The 18,626-nt window shown below is 42.9% G+C and overlaps 1 protein-coding gene across 2 annotated transcripts; it reads right to left on the bottom strand.

The window, feature by feature from the left end:
* Positions 1-2,816: 2,816 nt before the first annotated feature.
* Positions 2,817-18,296, bottom strand: gmeb1 (glucocorticoid modulatory element binding protein 1). Of its 2 annotated transcripts, XM_042011472.1 has the most exons (10): positions 18,242-18,296; positions 15,850-16,052; positions 15,661-15,713; positions 15,456-15,571; positions 13,252-13,355; positions 13,001-13,149; positions 10,624-10,752; positions 10,397-10,534; positions 7,791-7,928; positions 2,817-4,977 (listed from the first exon to the last, which is right to left on the bottom strand). In XM_042011472.1, the coding sequence occupies exons 2-10, from the start codon at positions 15,975-15,977 to the stop codon at positions 4,142-4,144; spliced, it is 1,791 nt and encodes a 596-aa protein (XP_041867406.1). In that variant the 5' UTR covers positions 15,978-16,052; positions 18,242-18,296; the 3' UTR covers positions 2,817-4,141. The 2 variants fall into 2 exon arrangements, with proteins under 2 accessions (XP_041867406.1, XP_041867407.1); XM_042011473.1 differs by lacking the exon at positions 18,242-18,296 and having other exon boundaries at positions 7,791-7,913.
* Between the last annotated feature and the right edge of the window lie 330 nt (positions 18,297-18,626).

The raw sequence follows: 18,626 nt of genomic DNA, 5'->3' as shown, positions 1-18,626 counted from the left end.
ACCATGTTTAGTTATTGCTTTGTTGATGGAAATATAATTAAGATTCAGATCAGTCAGCCTCACATGTGCTTTTATTATTTCTTTTGCTAGTTTGTATGAACAGTGTATGCAGTTATGTGTCTTTTGTAGTGTTCTTTCTAAACATAACCATCCCAGATGGCCCTGACTCCGAGCTGTATCCGCCTCCAGACCAGTACATGTATCTTAACAGTCGTGTCCATAGGGTGGAGATTTACACACTGCAATCCACTGATTGGTTGAAGGAGTCATCACCTCTTGTGTCACTCAACAATAATAACAAAGCAGGAACAACTCCATGTTTATATATATATATATATATATATATATATATATATATACATATATATATATATATAACACCATGCACATTACATAAAAGAGATCATAACTTGTGTAAATTGTGTTGGCATGGGTGTGGAGCACAGGCTGATGCACCTGCTGTGTTCTATCCTCTTGTAAAACATTTTTGTTGGATGTTATAAAAAGTTATCGTGTCTACTTAATAATAATAATTTCTATAATTATGTTTTTGTTGTTATGATCATAAAATGTTAATTAAAAAAAGGAAGGTGTTGCACCCCTATGACGTCACACGTTGCTGACGCATCTATCACTATCCAACCAATACGCTACCTACCAGGTAAAGGTACGGTTGCTGTGGAAACGCAACATAAATCAGGGTTTACCGAACCAAAACTTCCCATACAGTTGTTCTTGTCTGAAGCAACACTAGTCTTTGTACAGTTTTAGCCCAGTTCTCTGGGTTTTCTCCCGTACTTTTTCGAGTTGTGCATCATGTTCTAGCATATCAGACCCATACACAATCATCGTGTCTATATAAGCTTCCACCCCTTCAAGGTCTGATAGTATTTCATGCATTTTCCTTTGGAAGATTTCAGGGGCTATGCAGATGTCAAAGAGCAGAAGTTTAAAACAAAACCTGCCACAGTGTCATTAATGTTCACCCTTTTCACGTCTACACAGATGTTCACTTTTACTTTTGAGTTCACCACTGGCACCATGGGACTGCAGTGGGCTGGGTGAAAATAACCCCCAAAGTTTCCATTTTACAGAGTTCCTCCTTAACTGTGGGTATTATAGGTAGTGGCACTCTCCGAGTCGTGGTTACTGCATAAGGTACTGCTGCATCGTTGAGATGGATTTTTACTGGTTCTCTCTGCAATGTGCCATGTTCTCTAAATGCTCCTCTAATAGCTTCCACCCCATATACTGTATATAAAAGATGAACAGAGCCTCCATAACACCACCCGTAGGTTTCTGAAGAGCTGAAGTGAAGCTCATTGGGCGGTTCCCACCATCGCCATCTTGGTAGCGTCTCACGTGTCGTCATTCCCGGAAAATCCAAAAATAGGCAAAGAAAGGGGGACTGTGAAGGTGGGGGTGGATGATTGACACCCATCAAACTCCGAGCTGCCTGTAGCTAAGAGCTAACCCAGAGCTAACGGTAGCTAAGCAGCTAAGCAGGTTGGCGGGCTAAAGCTAAGGTGCGCTGTTAACCAGCTAAAAACCACTGTTGTGCTGCACTCTTTGTTCTTGCAGTGGATACTGGACAAATGTCAATCAAAAGGACACGCGCCTAATTATGCCAAATTTCAAGATTAAAACACAGTTGTCATGAAGGTAAACTTGACCCATTAATCCTAAAATGGATTTTTGTACCAGGCATTAAACATGTTTATTTCTGCTGTGAAGTTGGTCTTTTTAACATGGGAGTCTATGGGGATTTGCTCTGTTTTGGAGCCCCTAGTGGATGAGGGGTCAACTGCAAATTTTTGCACTTTGCTTCACATTTTACCAGCGGAGGTTGTCGTTTATTCCACCTTTCACCAAGCGAAGTGCCACGGATCACCACAATCCGAACCCCCGACAGCTGCCTGCTGGCATCCAGCTGCAGCCACTCAACCCCTTCAGTGGACAGCAAAAGGACAACAAGAGGTAGGTTTTGAGGTCAGTACAAGAACCAAAACTCTGGCGTGTGTCTTCAAACCGCAGAGCTCTACCAAAGCTGGTCTATACACAAGGATGAACACTAACATGTATCCTTGATGCTGCCATGTCAATACGGAGCAAAACCTGTTTCCACCACCTGGTTCCATCTATCACACCAAGGATTAAAAATGTCCGACCCGGTACTAGAAGGCAGACCTGATAAAGAAAGAATGCAGCTTATAATCAGCATGTTTAGGGTTAATTCAGTGATTCAGGCGTATTCATCTCATCTGCTGGAGCACTGTGACAGTCAGTTGTCCTCTAATGATGTGAGCAGAGCTTGTAGGCTACACTGACTACCAGGTGTAATCTTAAACTCAGTACAGCTGAGGTGATCATATGTGTACAATGCTGAACTCTCAGCCTCTCCAGTAAACCTGATCTGTTGCTGATGGAACAAGCTCAGAATGACTCAGGTGGCTCTCAGGTCCGACCTGGTCCCCCCACTAGACCCATTTAGAGACTGAATGAAGCTACATGGTGGTGGTGGTGGTGGTTGTTGGGGCGGGATGTATTCCTTTATGTACACAACAGAAACACAACTGAAATCATGTCATGTGGGTTTTCATTTCAGCCCTCTGGTTTGTGTGCAGCTAAAACTCTGCATGCATTTCCCACGCGGGGCCTGTATTTAAGCGTAGGAGGCTGCGAGAGGATGGAAATGTGATAACCGAGGAGCTGTGGAGTCACAGATTACAGCAGGAGACAGTATCCACCAGCTTCAGTTTAAATCTCTCAACAGTGAACGCACAGCGCCCCCTGGTGGTGAAGCACTGAACAACACCTTGTTTCTTCGTTTTAATCTGATATTAAAACACATTACAAATTGAATATGCAAATCCCCTCATTTGTTAAATTAAATTATTGGAAAAAGCACAAGTTTTGAACAGGTTGGTGTGAACTATAACAAAGAGCTTAATTTAATCCATGTTTGCACCTTGAAGCAGGCCCACCTCTACAACTAATAAATATGTCACTACTTTACAAATGTAAAATACAAGCAAATTTGACATTATGGATATATTTTCTTTTATATCCTAACTTAAATAAACAGCCCGTTAGCTCACGCTATCTAATGATAGAAAAAAAAAGCAACACAAGCAGACACTGGGAATATGTGAGTTCCAGTGAGGAGTTCAGTCCGTTTCTATTCAGCTTTGCACAAAAAGAAAAGAACCCTCGGTAAGCCCAGAGAGGGGGGTCAGTCTTCAGAAGAAATGTTAGCTTCGCCCCATTGTCCTGAAAGAACATCAAACAGTGCAAAAACAACACAGCTTGGGTGCCACTACAACACGACAAACAGTGCAATTAATCCGCCTTTTTAATGCCAACACTGTTACTGGTAATGAGCCCGGTGGGCAGCGGGGGTGAACTGATGGATCATCAGCACCATGTTAAAGCCAAACATGTCCGCTCTAACATTTACAGTCTTGTTTTCAGTTTGTTCACAGCGGCTTGAAGGAAACTTGTGGTTTATAACAACTTTGTCCCCATTTTTAATCTAAGTTCCAAACATTTTTTTCCTGCTTCATGTATCAGGTTAACCTGATATTTAATTTGATTTTAAAAGTAAAAGAGCTTAAAATGTGTTCCACCATGGTGAATGAGACCATCTCCATAGGAAAGCTTTTTATGCACTTGTCTCCAAGCTGTAAACACACAGGTGGCAGCAATTTCTGACAAGATGAAGAGGAGTTTATTTGTTTATCGTTTGGGTGGAAATAAACATGAAGAATCAGCGAGTTAAACCTGATAATTACAGTAAATGTTCCTCTGATCTGATGTGTCCTTTGGCTAAATATTAGCCTTTGGGGTCATCTTATAGCTAGCAGTGCATGTTTAGGACGGGGTTAGATGGGCGGAAGCCAGAGAAAATGAAGAACTAAAGTTGTGATAAACCAGAACCGACCTTCAGACTAAACTAAGTTGCTCTTTGCTCTGATGGCCTTTGCTGCGATGAACAAACTGAACAAACACAGCGATGAGGAAAAACATGGCCGCTGTAGTTGCTTGGTCTTCGGTTCCAGCGGTTTGTTATTCCTGTGTATTTACAGTCTGATGAGCGAGTTTCTGCCTGCTGTGCCGGGGGGTGGGGGGGTTAAAATGGCCTTCATTTGACTTTATTTTCGTCCTGAGTATTTTCCTCGATCACCACGATCCGAACCCCCGACAGCTGCCCGCTGGCGTCCAGCTGCAGCCCCTGGACCCCTTCAGTCTGCACCTCCTGCATTTGGCACTGCGTCTCCTCCGCCATCGTCCCCTCCATCCCGCTCTGGACCACCATGGTGGCCCCGTCTCTGCCCGACCCCTCGGTCAGCTGCAGCTCCATCACTCCCACCGCCTGTTCTACGGGGGTGGGGTTGATCTCGATGACTGTGTGCTCCTGGCCAGCCTCCACCTCTCCTTGCATCACCTCCTGCTGCACCAGCATGGTGCCGTCCACCATCTGGCCATCGATGGGCACCACCTCCGCACCGCCGCCCTGCTGGCTCAGCTGCATCAGCTCCACGGGGCTCACCAGCTGGCTGGAGTCCTGCACAGTGGTGGCGCCCACCAGGGTGAGGCCGGACGACGGGTGCAAGGTGATGGTGTCCGCCTTCCCGTCTCCGGCGACCATGTAGCGGGTGAAGAGCTGCGAGCCGGCGGGGAGGAGGGTGACGGTGTTGGAGGACTGAGCCAGGGAGACGATGGGCAGCCCCGCCACGGTGAACGGCTGGCCCACGGAGGACAGTGAGATGGGGGAGAGGACGGTGAACTGCTGTGGCTGCAGGGCAGCCTGCTGGTTGATGGGGGACGTCAGGAGGGTGGTGGTGGAGGCGGGCCTCTGAAGACGAGGCCTCTTGGTTGGTCGCTTGTTGGGAGTTTTGTTTTTGCTGCTCTGCGGGCAGGAAAGAAGAGCTCGAACCTGTTGCTGCTTCTTCTGCTCCTCCAACTGGACTTCCAGGTCTGAGGAGACACAACGAGTCAGCTGACAAACTTTTATCAATACTAATCAGAAAACATCAAGTCAAATAACGCAAAAACATGACCTCTGGCCTTTAAGTGCATCTCTAATCCTCTGCAGAACAAAACCCTTGATCTTCATTTTGCACATGTTTAATCACATTTGTTATGGTTTGCAGGTTTTTGTCCCCATGCGACTCTTCATCCATGTCAGGCATCTGTTTGCAGGCATCATACTTACTGATAAGTTTACAGAGGCAGAAAACTCCCTTCCTCATTATTTTATGTCTACAGGCTGAAAATATTTGAAAGTTTCTGATCCAATCTGAAGATTAAAATCAACAATAACCAACCTATAGATTCAGCCAGTTAAAGCCTTTTCCTCTTCCTGTGCAGAATACTTGGTTTGAGGGCTAAACTTTTATCTCCCAGACGTCAGAAGGATCACTATGACAACCTGAGGAGATGACATAATGTGGATGTCGGCGCCAGGGAGCGAGCTTCCAGCTGTCTAATGATGAGCCGGAATATCTGATGCATATTATCAGAATCATTTAAGAAGGCCACACCTTGAGGAAAAGTAATGGACACTACCTTTTCCATATTTCTCTTACTACCACGTGTGTCATTGTCCACTCAGATTACTTCTGTTTAGTTAAAATAGTAAAGATATTGGTACAATATAAAAATGTTAGTATCTTTTATTTAATTCCACTTCAGGAAAAGAAGGTTATTTAGTGGTTACTGGGTCAGTGGGCTTCACCTACACTAAATTATCACTGATGCTGATTCAGAACATGAAAATCCAGTTTAAACACTCAAGTATTTATTTATATTTTTCTCATGTTAGATAGACCCATTATCGTCTTCACATTGCAGCAACAACTCAGTCAACACAAGTCATTCAGAGCTTGGTCCAGATTCTACACACAGTCCCACCCCCTAGATCAGGCCTGGTCATCGAGAGCTGCAGTCCTGCAGGTTTTAGATGTTTCCCTGCTCGAATGCACCTGTTGCCATTAAATGGATCCAACACCTTATCAAATTCTACTCAGTGACTCCTTCATTCGAATCAGGCGTGTTTAAACAGGGAAACATCTAAAACTTGCAGGACTGTAGCTCTCGAGCACCAAACTTACCTACCCTGCTCTGGACCTATTACACACACCCCATATACTTATTACACACACCCCAAAATACTAAAAATATATAAATGAATACTAACAAAATCCTAAAAATCACAAAACACCACAAATCTATTGTGCAGCTGTGAGCCGGAGTTCTGTAAAAGTTTTTGTTGTGGGACTGTGCATCATCTGCTGGTCGGTAAAAGTTCGTATTCTGTGTGCTGGACATGTGATTGGTCGGTCACTGTCCCCCGAACCTGCCTGAGAACAGACTGTCCATAGATGGTCTGAAAGGACCCATCACCTGGTACCTGTGTACCAGCCTACTGAGCTCAGTCTTCAGTTGTACAGTCAGGTTGCCATGGCAATGCTGACATCCTGTACCTCACTAATACGGTGGCCGACAGGTGCAAACGCGCTGCAAATGCAGACAAGCGCTGTATAAATGAAAACAACTGCAAGAGGAAAACGCTGCAAATTCACTGACATAACAGAACTCTCTGGGTTTCTAGGGCCCACGGTGCGTTTTCACCCGAGAGACAGACAACGGTGAGAAGAACAGAGCTGGTGGGAAGTTTGAGCAGAGCACAAGGTTCGTATTTTATCTGTTTATTTATTACATTTGGCCTCAATCTTGTACAATATTAGAAAAAGAGCAGCTGTTTTAAGTTATTGGTGTAAGCACAGTAGAAGCTTTTGGTAATGTAGTTGTTTTCTTCTTGCAGTTGTCTCCTCAGACTAACTGTGATAGCAGTTGCTGTTTGCGGATGTTGGAACACTGAACTATGTGTTTCAGTGTCAGTGTAGAATGTGGAGAATGTGTAGAAGACCATCTGTGGACAGTCTGTTCTCAGTCATGCTTCATGTAGCCCCGCCCACTAGGGTTAGTAGCGTAGTAGCATTCCAACTAGGGCTACAACTAATGACTGTTCTGATAGTCGATTAGTCATCGACTATTAAAACGATTAGTCAACTAATCGGATTATGTATCTCATATTTATTAAATGGCTCTTATTTCAATTTCAGCTTTGAAATCTTGCATCTTGTTGTTATGTAAGTCCGTCGTTCCTCCTCTTTAAATGTTTGAGCATTGCCAAGGTCCGCTTTACAAATCTCACATGTATTTAATTTATTTAGTAAGTTTAATGTGAAGGTATCCCAGACTTTTGACGTCCTCTGCCACCGTTTTGTTTCCTGGTCTGCTGCCATATTTTTACCCTGGCGGACTTTATTGCGCATGTGCAACTCTAAGCAGAGATAAAAAAAAAAGAAGACGATGTCTCACTCTGTAGGTTTTTTTTTTTTGTTTTTTTTTTTTTGCCGTCAGTAATTAATGGTTAGATTCAATTTTTATTGTTGACTACTGTTGACAACGTTGACTAATCATTGCAGCCCTAAACAGTGCCTTGTTCGCATCTCATTTTCCTATCCTCACCATAGTACCCTGGTTCCTCAGTACCTGACGCAGACCTTGTTAGAACGGGCAACGTCTGAGCCGGTATGTCTCTCTGCTCGATCCCACTCATGATGAGGCAGTAGTGTTAAGGGTTTACTGTAATTGTTGTAAGTGTAATATAATGTTTACGCCTTGGTTCATGTCAGTCGGTATGAATTAACATTGAAAAGCGTGTTAAATTATATATATATGGTGCACCTGACTGTAAGTCGCAGGACCAGGATGGTACTTACTGGCCAGCGTGCTGAGGATCTGCTCCTGGCTGGGATCCGTCTGCTGCTTCCTTTTCTCCAGAATCTTCTTGACAGAGTCCAGTAGGCCAAAGACTTGAGCCAGATTACTGAGGACCGCCACCTCTATCAGACAGGAATCTGGGATCAGTGTGGCAACCAATCACAAGGTCACTTGGTCAGTAAGAAAGGAGGAAGAAATTCAGCTGATATCAGAAGTCATTTCTTTAGAGCACCTAAAGCTGATTTTCCTCCATCTGCTGAATTTATTCTTTCTTTCTGATTCACATTCATGTTCCTCAGTGTTAGATCTTCTATGTTTGGTTATATTCTGCAGAGAAAATCCACTCAATCAAGGTTACAAATGTGTAAAAGAACTTTGGGTTCTCATAAATGTGTGCCAAATTTAAACATGTAAAATAACTTTACACACATAAAACAAACTTTATAAACATTCATATGTTACACACAGATTTTAGAAACATCCACTTAAAATCTGAAGATTAAATTTTCCTGATCTGGTTCAGTTTTACACGCTACAAACCACGTATGAAGCAATAAACGTGTTATTCTCAGAAAACGTCCTGAAAGAGTTTTTTAAAAGGGAAACTCTCTGAGGTGAGATTTAGGCTTCATGTCCTTGGAGTAAAACTGTGGAACAGACTGAGAGGATCCACAGCAAAGTCCAGGCATGATCACGTTTAAAAAGAGTGTCAAGAAGACGGTTTTTGCAAGATACAGTGAAGAGGAGAGACTTTAACGGGTGTTTTCACTTAATCTTTTTTATACAGTATCAGTCAAACGTTTGGATGCACTAACCCGCAGGGTTCAATAGGAAAGTGTGTCCACACTTCTGTTTATGTACATAAATGTATATGCAGTATGTAAGTATTTGTACATATGTATGTGTATTTTGGGTGGTTTACTTGGTTCATATAAAGAGAAATGGGAGACACTGGCACTGGATGAACTGGGACATCTGGATTTTAATTGGATGATCTTCTATAGTTATTTTAAAATTGGAAAGATGGATGGATGGATGGATGGATGGATGGGTGAGTGGATGGACGGACGGATAGATGGACGGATGGATGGATGGGTGGATGGATGGATGGATGGATGGATGGATGGATGGATGGATGGATGGGTGGATGGATGGACGGATGAGTGAGTGGGTAGAGGGATGGATGGATGGATGGATGGATGGGTGAGTGAGTGGATGGACGGACGGACGGATAGATGAACGGACGGGTGGATGGGTGGATGGATGGATGGATGGATGGGTGGATGGATGGACGGATGAGTGAGTGGGTAGAGGGATGGATGGATGGATGGATGGATGGATGGATGGATGGATGGGTGAGTGAGTGAATGAGTGAGTGGATGGATAGATGGATGGATAGATGGATGAATGGATGGGTGAGTGAGTGGATGGACGGACGGGTGGATGGATGGATGGACGGATGGGTGAGTGAGTGGATATACGGACGGATGGATGGACGGACGGGTGGATGGATGGACGGATGGATGGGTGGGTGGGTGGATGGATGGGTGGATGGACGGACGGACGGACGGATGGATGAGTGAGTGGGTAGATGGATGGATGGATGGATGGATGAGTGAGTGGGTAGATGGATGGATGGATGGATGGACGGACAGATGGGTGGATGGATGGATGGGTGAGTGAGTGGATGGACGGACGGATGGATGGATGGATGGGACTAGGACTGTTTCTGACTGGCCAACATGACGGACGTTCATCATGTTGGTTCCTGGAGCTGTTGTTGTCCTGCAGCATCCAGAGGATGGAGAACTACTTCATAACTTTTATTTTCCAGCCCCGACCGTCACTTTACAGCATAGCAACACATCACACGCCACACTGACTTTTACTGGCTGGAGAGATCTCAGAGAAGAGACAGGATGCAAGACGGATGCTGAATTATCCGATGTTAGGGAGCTTCAATGATTACGTTTCTGAGTCGGGAAGGTTTATACATGTTAGTTGTTTCTTCACTTTTGGTTCAGTAGCTGATATTAATATTAGTGACTTTATTTATCATGTTATTTACATGCTGAACAGCTGCTGTCTTCTACCTATAAGGGTTGTTCAGCTTCTCCGTGTCCTGGTGGTGTAACAGGTTACCATCTTCTCATGTTAACTCGTCCTACTCTGCCATGGTCTCAAATCATTCTGGTTTTATTTCATCTGAATGGTCTCTTTGTCTTGTGTTTTAACTGAAACACGACGTCAGACTTGTTTGTTCATTTTATGAAAGCAGACAAAGTTAAATCCAGGGTGGGAACGACTCCTGTTCACCTGGAACGATACAAATGGAATATTTCTTGGATGTGGCCGCTGCTCTAACAGGTCTTCATGTAATGGTTGTGACGCTTTAGCTCAGGTGTTTTACGACTTTTATCAGCAAGGGTCAGTCTCCTGATAAATAAAATAATATACCTGCACCCATCAGGCTGTCACACAGTTAATCAAAGTGCAATCAAAGTGCTTAATATCTGTATGGATGTGAACACACATTTACAAGTTACATACAACACATCTGTAACCGAACTGAGCAGATTTCTCTCCATATATGTGGGTAATGTACCTGTGTCCTGTAGGACTGGCTGCTCTCTGTGCTGCAGGACCCCGTTCAGCAGCTGCACCAGCTCTGTGTTGATGTTGGTCACCACCTCGCTCAGTAAACCCACATCAGCGATGCCCTTCCAGAAGTTCAGCGTGTCCTCTGTGGACAAACAGACACAGAATCTCAGGCGTCTTCTCGTCCTCTTTCTGGCTGCAGTGATCTGTATTTGCTTGCATCTTCTCTATCACCTGAGATCTCGCTGAATCCCTTCTTGTCTCCAGAATCCAGCGAGCTCGAGATCCAGTCCAACTTCCCGCTCAGAACCTCGGCTCGATCCTCACCCGCTGCCCTGCCGTTACCCAGGACCACCTGCGCTGCTGTTTACATGCAAACAGAAGCTTGTGTGAAAGGCATGAATGATAAACATTACAAACGCAGTTTTATGAAACTATATTTGCACAAAACTGACCAGAACTCACATAATTCAGAACCAAATTTAAATGACCTGGGTTTGTTGTAAAGTCTGGAAACCAAACATGGGTCTGGTAGATATGTGTGAATGATTTATAGTCAACAACAAACGTTCTAATAAATATTAACCACCTAAACGGCAGAAAATAAGGAGCTTTTTGGAGAGCAGATTCAATAAAAACTCCACGTCAAGGATAAACTCTTCAAAGTTTCTTTATTATCTGAAGCATAAATGTGACATAATGAGATGTTTAATAACTAAACTGTGAACTAAAACCTCTTCACCCGATCAGAGTCTGTGCAGAGAAAATGTTCCTGATCCGACAGGTTTAGAGCTACAGCATCATCTTTCCAAAGAGATATTCATATCCATCCTGAAAGTTTTGTTTTTAGGAAAGCCTGAAACTTTTATCATTTGTGCTTTATGCCATCTACATTTATTCTTCTCCAGTAACAAATATACTGATATTTACACCCTAACAAGTGTTCCCATTACTATGACTCCAGCGGTGTTCAAATACACCTCATGGTTGCAGATGTACTTATGTCATCAAGCACCAACGCCATAAAAACCCTAATATGCATATTTACAGAAGCAGGAAAAAAGCAGAATTTGGCCCAACGAGGGCTAGGTTAAAAAAAAATCGATTCGTCGATTTCAATCAATTCAAATGAAATAAATACAATATTGATTAAAAAAATTTGGAGATCGATTTTTTAAAATGACCTCATTTCCGCTAACATGGCTCTATTCTTGCATGACTTACAGAGGCTCGGTGAGATTTCTGTATACATAAACACAACTGGTTTCCTCCGTCCAATCAGCTTCTCTTGCTGAGATGATGTCACATTCAGATGTTTTCATTCACCAGTGTGGATGACATCCACCTATAAAGTCTTTTGCAGCATATTACCGCTCATATTAGCAGCTAATGCTAACGGAGCCGTCATGTTCAACAATAGGAAGTGATGTCACCGCACACGTAGTTTAAAATAAATCCGGTGTGATCATTTAAAGTCAAATTTCCTCTACAACAGGTTTACACTTCGTCCTTTTATCAAACAGTAAACAGGTTGATGCTGGTGATAATATCCGCGGAATGAAATGCTTTCATCGGGACATTTAAAAAGTCCTGAGTGTTTCCATCACAACATTTCTGGCTGGGAATCTGGGAAACACTGGATTGTTCTGGTGTTTCAGAAATTAATGTAAAGGTGTCAAATTAGATTATTACAGTAATCTGATTACTCCCAGATAACCTACTTTGACTGTCAAGTAAATTCACTCAATATTTTATTAAAAAAAAATAATAATAATAAAAATAAAGTCATCTGAGAATGTCTTTATTATCCAAGAAATATAGGTGGTGTAACATAATTAGCTATAAGTGAATCGATTTGTAATCTAATCGGATTTATTTGAAATCAAATTGAAGTAGGCTGTTGTGAATCAAACTTAATTGATTCAGGATTTTAGTGACGATACCCAGCCCTAATCCCAACTTTTACCTATCCCTGATCAAAGTACTGCTAGACATCCAAGATTTTCCTTGTTTTTATCTAAAAAGAAGCTGGTCTGAAGCTGCAGTCGAGAACACGAAGCTTAAATCTTTCTTGTTTAACCTACAAAGATCTATGACATCACCCAGGTATCTGGAGCGTTAACTCCCCTCTAAACGCTGAAAATACTCAGATGCCTTCTCTCATCTCTGACTAGGGATGGGAATCAAAACCAGGTTCCACTCAGGAACCAGTTCTAAATTTTCCAAAGCACCTAGTATTCGAGTCCCCATACAGGGCCGGTGTTTATTTTATTGCAGTCTTAGTTGACTTCATGTGAACATCTACAGTTTTTATATGAAGTGATGCATTATTGACCCTTTCCAGAGCAGATCTGTAGTTCTGGCATCCAGATCAGATTACCGATTACTCGGTTTAGATATTAAATAGTCAATCTTGTTTCTTCTTCTTTAAAAAATTGGGTCAGGAATTGATAAAGAACCAGATTGGTAACCAGAACTGATCATGGCATTGATATCAGTCTTCCCATCCCTTCACGCTGTCATGTGACTGAACACAAGCAGTGTAGTTAACCAGAGGCAGTCTGTGCTCTGAAAAACCACATTTTACCCTGAATGTTGGGAATCTTCTCACCCTGAGAGGACGTGGGCGTGCTGAGCCCACTGCTGCCTGGAGGGAAGCGAGTGTTGTTGATTAAAAGGTCAAACTTGGTGCTGCGACACGTGTTGGTGCACAGCGTGCTGTGCTGGTAGAAGTCCAGCTGGCCTGAATCCATCATTTTTCTGAACAGAAACAAAAGAGGAAGAATTAAGAAAGAATATTCCACCAGGTCGTCGGTGTTTGTTACAGGTAACGATGTGGTTTTAGGTTGTTAATCCCCTCACCGCAGCATGACTCCGCCCATCCTGATGGCTCTCTTCCAGTCTTTCAGAGTGGCTTTTCCAGAGATGTGTACAAACTGCTTGGGACTGATCAGCTGGTCTTCATACTGCAGGAGAGATCACAGATATGTTTTATTAGCCCCGCCTGTTCAACTTTCTGTTAACGCAGATATCCAAGCAGCCAATCACACGGCAGCATCATGCAGACATGGTGAAGACGACCTAAGTTCAAACTGAGCATCAGAAAGAGGATGAAAGGGGATTTAAAAGACTGGTTGTTGGTCTGAGTATCTTCTGCTGATCTTCTGGGATTTCCATGTGGTTTACATTATGAGAAAACTTTAAACCTGAATGTGGTTCAGTCTGTTTTTGAGCGGATTATTTTTCATTTACATCTTTTTAACTGAGCTCAGGAAAAAGTATTGATTTTAATTCATTTGTTTACTTTTTGTGATTTGATCTGAATGGAAGCGATTGTGTGAAAGCAGCTGTGATATCTTTGCTCACCCAACTGTTTGATTCGTAAAGATTCTGTAGAGACATTCATGAAATAATTCTTCTACTTCCTGCAGTTCCAGAAACAGAACTAATGAAGCCGACATCGTTCAGGAGTAGGGTCGTATGATTAAACACAGACAAAGTCACCACCATGCAGCCGGCGCAGGTTTGAATCCCGGTACCACGGCGCCACCGTGCAGCCGGCGCAGGTTTGAATCCCGGTACCACGGCATCGCCATGCAGCTGGAGCAGGTTCGAATCCCGGTACCACGGCGCCGCCATGCAGCCGGAGCAGGTTTGAATCCCGGTACCACGGCGCCGCCATGCAGCCGGAGCAGGTTTGAATCCCGGTACCACGGCGCCGCCATGCAGCCGGAGCAGGTTTGAATCCCGGTACCACGGCGCCGCCATGCAGCCGGAGCAGGTTTGAATCCCGGTACCACGGCGCCGCCATGCAGCCGGAGCAGGTTTGAATCCCGGTACCACGGCGCCACCATGCAGCCGGAGCAGGTTTGAATCCCGGTACCACGGCGCCACCATGCAGCCGGAGCAGGTTTGAATCCCGGTACCACGGCGCCGCCATGCAGCCGGAGCAGGTTTGAATCCCGGTACCACGGCGCCACCATGCAGCGGGGTCTAAAGCCCTTTGCTGCAGGTCCCCCCCTCTGTCGCTGACCTCTTTCCTGTCTAGAAACTTTGTCATTAAGGCCTCTGCAGCTGAAATAACTTTTTAAAAATTGGTGTAAAAATCTTTCCTACATCCACGACATGAGACACATTCCTGTTGGAAAACATGAGGCTACAGAGTAAACAGAATTCTGCGGATGAAAACTGAAAACATGGAATTTGTGAGAAAATAGAACTGGGCTTATTAGAATTGGAGTAAAGCCCCTGTGCACCCACTGTGATCCTCAGGGACTCCAGATGGGGAACTACAGCAAAAAAAGGATATTTTCCCACAGAAATGGTCTGGAACTTGATCTCAATAATCAAGTTCAGCAAAGGTTTTAGCTGAATTTTCTTTTTGTATTCAGTATATACCAACAGATACTGTGGCATCATCATGCAGTAATTACAAAAAATGGAGGATTTCTTGTTCTTTGCTTTTCATTACAGGCTCAGCTGAGCCAAAACTGAAGGACCAGAGAGAACAGCTGTTTCTAACGCTGCTTTAGAGTGAGGTCCTGTAAACTGTTAACAGCATATCATGTTTTCCAGCCTGGAACTTCGTAAAGAAACAAAGCACGTATGATGACATGATCATCCATGTCTACCTCCCGCCCTCATAAAGGGTGTACACATCCCTGTTAAAATGCCAGGATGTGTTACCATGGCGACCTCCCCCGGCCCAACTGGGAGGAACTGTATTTACTCCGTTCCTAGGAGCTTTAAGCTGAGTTATTACTATTAATTTTGGTGAAGATGACTGTTCTTATTGCTGTTTATAATTATTATCATTGTTTTCGGTATTATTGTTGTTAGGAATACTATCATAGTAGTTGTTATAACTCTTTTTATGATGTTCTTATATTTGACCTGGACATATATTGTTAAAATTTATATCTTAAATGTAGAAAAAAATGTAAATATGAGAAAAGTGAGAATTTTGTCACCTGAACTTTATTTCAGGAGTGTGAGCACTTTAAATCTACTGTATGTGGGTTTTACATAAGTCATTCTCTGGCATCCCCACGCAGAAGAAAACCAACCTTCACACATTTCACATTGATTCCAGGACACACAAACTTCTTGACCAGCAGCACAGCTTTACAGTCGCCACATGTGATGGGACAGCCGATCTCAACATCATCGCCCTCCGTTTGCTCTACAGGGAACAAAAGAAACATTTACCAACAGGTTTGTGAAATAATGATCAAATTATGGATTCAAATTCTTAAGAGCCTCTTATCTTACCTGATGGAGCTTCGACCGCCATGACGGCTGCATCTGTTTCAGCAGACTCGTCTCTGAAAAGAAAACCCAGATACTTCGTATTGGTGGTTTAAGCTAATTATCATGACTGTAGCTGCGTTTCATGTGCTTTTAAATGTTAAAGTGGACTGTAGTTTTAGTTTGCATCCATATCCTGGCTTCAGTACATACCCAGCAGTGATTGGCTGGAGCTGGAGGATGACCTGAGTCTTATTGGGGTCATCACAGTCACCCCCACCGTCAGCCTTCACCATCACTACGTTGCCCACGGACACCGTGACCTCGTCGGTGGATTCCATCACACTCAGGAGAGCAGACTAAAGATGAGGGGCTGCATTCATGCAACAAATATGGAGGGGGCTCTTCATCTGAAACTAAGAAAACATCTAAACTCAGCGCTACATCTTCAAATATCTAATCAACCAGTCACACAGCAGCAACTCAATCCACCATGTCACTTTCTAGAACATGACGATGAGTTCACTGGACTCCAACGGCCTCCACAGCCACCAGATCTCAGTCCAGTAGAGCAGCTTTGGGATGTGGTGGAACGGGAGATTCTCATCATGGATGCAGCCGACAAACCTGCAGCAACTGTGTGATGCTGTCATGTCAATATGGAGAAAACCTCTGAGGAAGGTTTCCACCACCTGCTTCCATCTATCACACCAGGATTAAAAAGGTCCGACCCGGTACTAGAAGGCGGTCCTGATGAGGAGGACGACCCGGTACTAGAAGGCGGTCCTGAGTGGATGCTGTGTTCTATGGTTGTATCTGGGGCAGGGTGCATTGATACTCTGGAGTCGATACTTTGATATCTGCCAGTGAAATCATTGGATACTTTTTTGAATATGGAGATACCGCTGTGCTAATACGAAGCAATATTTGTTTTCACTGATGAGAGTTTTAGGTAAAAAAAAGCCATGTTGTATCCCTTCACTGTGTTCCGTGTCACATGACTGTAGCAGCCAATGAGACGTCAGGATGATGCTGAACATGTTAGTGATGGCGAGTTGTGTTTTTATATTTTTCTGGCTTAATGCAAGTGCACTATGTTTTATTTTTATTATATTATTAATATATTTTTCATTATATTTAATAAGAACATTTAAATATTCTTATCTAAATTCGTAGTCTAATTATGTTAACATTGTAGGAATAAATTTAATCTTATTTTTGTCTAATTTACTTATTAATATATTATAATATTATCTTATAAGCATTGCTTTCAAGTATTTATGCTCATGAGTTTTATTTATATTTCATTTTGCCCTAACAATGAAGATATTAAAGCACACTGCAGTTGTGTGATTTAAAGGTCAAAATGTATCAGCATTGGTATCAATGAAAAAGTACCATAAACTAATGATATCATATCGACAGGAAAAACTTTAGTATCACCCAAAACTATTTCTAAGAGTCCACATTGGCTAAATTTGGGCTAACTTTTCAAAATATTATTTTGGAAAATATTAGTTAGAAAATGTTAACATGTTCAACACTGTAATAGGTATTTTCTTTTACTACAGATATGGTTAAACTCATCTATCATAAACTATTAACTAAATTAAATTGTAATATAACATTTAAATATAAATTAAAATGTTAACTGTCAGATGTTTTCTGTCACATTTTTCTTCGCGTGACAATTAAAAGTAGAATACAATGCACCAATTCAGCTAAATTAATGCATAGTTTGATGTAAACCCGGAAAAGGGAGATTCTTCACAAATGGTTGGACCGTAAATGTAATCATGACAGAAAAGTAAGTTAGCAGTGTTAATATAAATAAAGTCATTCTTAATTACATTCTATAATTCGCTCACAGAACCAGGGCGGTTGGCGAACTGACATAACATGTGTTTTACAGTCAAATATTTCACAACAGAGTAGAAAATATTTACAAACATCCAGATTTCTTCTAAAAACAACATTGGGGAGTTTATTTTTCTCCTTTTCGCGCGCTACAGGGAAGGAAACCGCAGTTAGCTTGAATATTAGGGGTGTTAGCTCGGTTGGTATGCTTCACAGCTTCGCTGATGCTGAATCCAGCTCTTTCTTACACATTATACTTCTGTTTCCTGAAGTTGGCAGGGTTGTCACCACAACGGGAAACCTGCCGCTTTTCGCTGTTGGGATCCATAGAGCTACTCAGACTAGCCTCGGTGGTAGCCATTACAGCTAACGCAAGGGCGTAACTTGATGTGCGGGGAATAATGATAAAACTGGGAGCAATACACTCTGAGACCGGTAAAGGTTTGCATTTAAAGTATGACGGCTGCGTGCCGCTTGTCTATGAACCGTACGTCCTTTCGTAACTCTGCATTTTAACTCTCCGCTCCCCCTCAAAATGACGTCTCCCTGTGCGGCGGCACGTACAGCAAACAACGGCACGGCGACGGCGTTGCCCCTCCATTCTGTACGAGCCTGGCTGGCTGAACCCCTTCCGCAATATATTTATCACAAACCCCACGGCTAAAATGACTGTTTGTGTCGTAAGAATGGCTGGTACTTAACAGCAATGTATATTTAAATTCACATTGTAGAAAAGGCCTAACCTTACCGTTTTATGAAGACAAACGCATCCCTAGATTGTGGAGAGGTTCGGCGCATGCGTACTTGAGTGATATAGATTAACTTCCTGCTGAATAGCGCTCGCCCTGCTTCCACGCGCTGAGCTGTCAGCATCTAACAGATTCACGAAAACTGAGAAAAATACTATCAACTGTTTATTTAAGTGGGATACTGTGGAATATTTAATGTCAGGTGGCTTTGCTCTCTATTAACTGAGTTCCATTTTAGACTTCTGGATCAGTTATTTCTTCCCCCTTGAGATCTTTCCATTTTGGGGCAATAGAACATTTCATCTAATAAAGTTGTCCTGCAAAGATAAACGTTTCTGCTAACATTTGCAATGCTAACATGTTGAGTTGAGCCTTAAAACTGCA

Source organism: Melanotaenia boesemani, chromosome 17, assembly GCF_017639745.1.
Source record: "Melanotaenia boesemani isolate fMelBoe1 chromosome 17, fMelBoe1.pri, whole genome shotgun sequence".
Taxonomy (NCBI): domain Eukaryota; kingdom Metazoa; phylum Chordata; class Actinopteri; order Atheriniformes; family Melanotaeniidae; genus Melanotaenia; species Melanotaenia boesemani.
This window is presented reverse-complemented; position numbering and strand designations above follow the sequence as displayed.

Coding starts and splice junctions, on each gene's coding strand:
- gmeb1 (XM_042011472.1), bottom strand. CDS start 15,977: ATGGAATCCACCGACGAGGTCACGGTGTCCGTGGGCAACGTAGTGATG. Junction 13,356..15,455: donor TCAATGTGAAATGTGTGAAG/GTTGGTTTTCTT, acceptor TCTCTCCTGCAG/TATGAAGACCAGCTGATCAG. Junction 13,150..13,251: donor ATGGGCGGAGTCATGCTGCG/GTGAGGGGATTA, acceptor GTTTCTGTTCAG/AAAAATGATGGATTCAGGCC.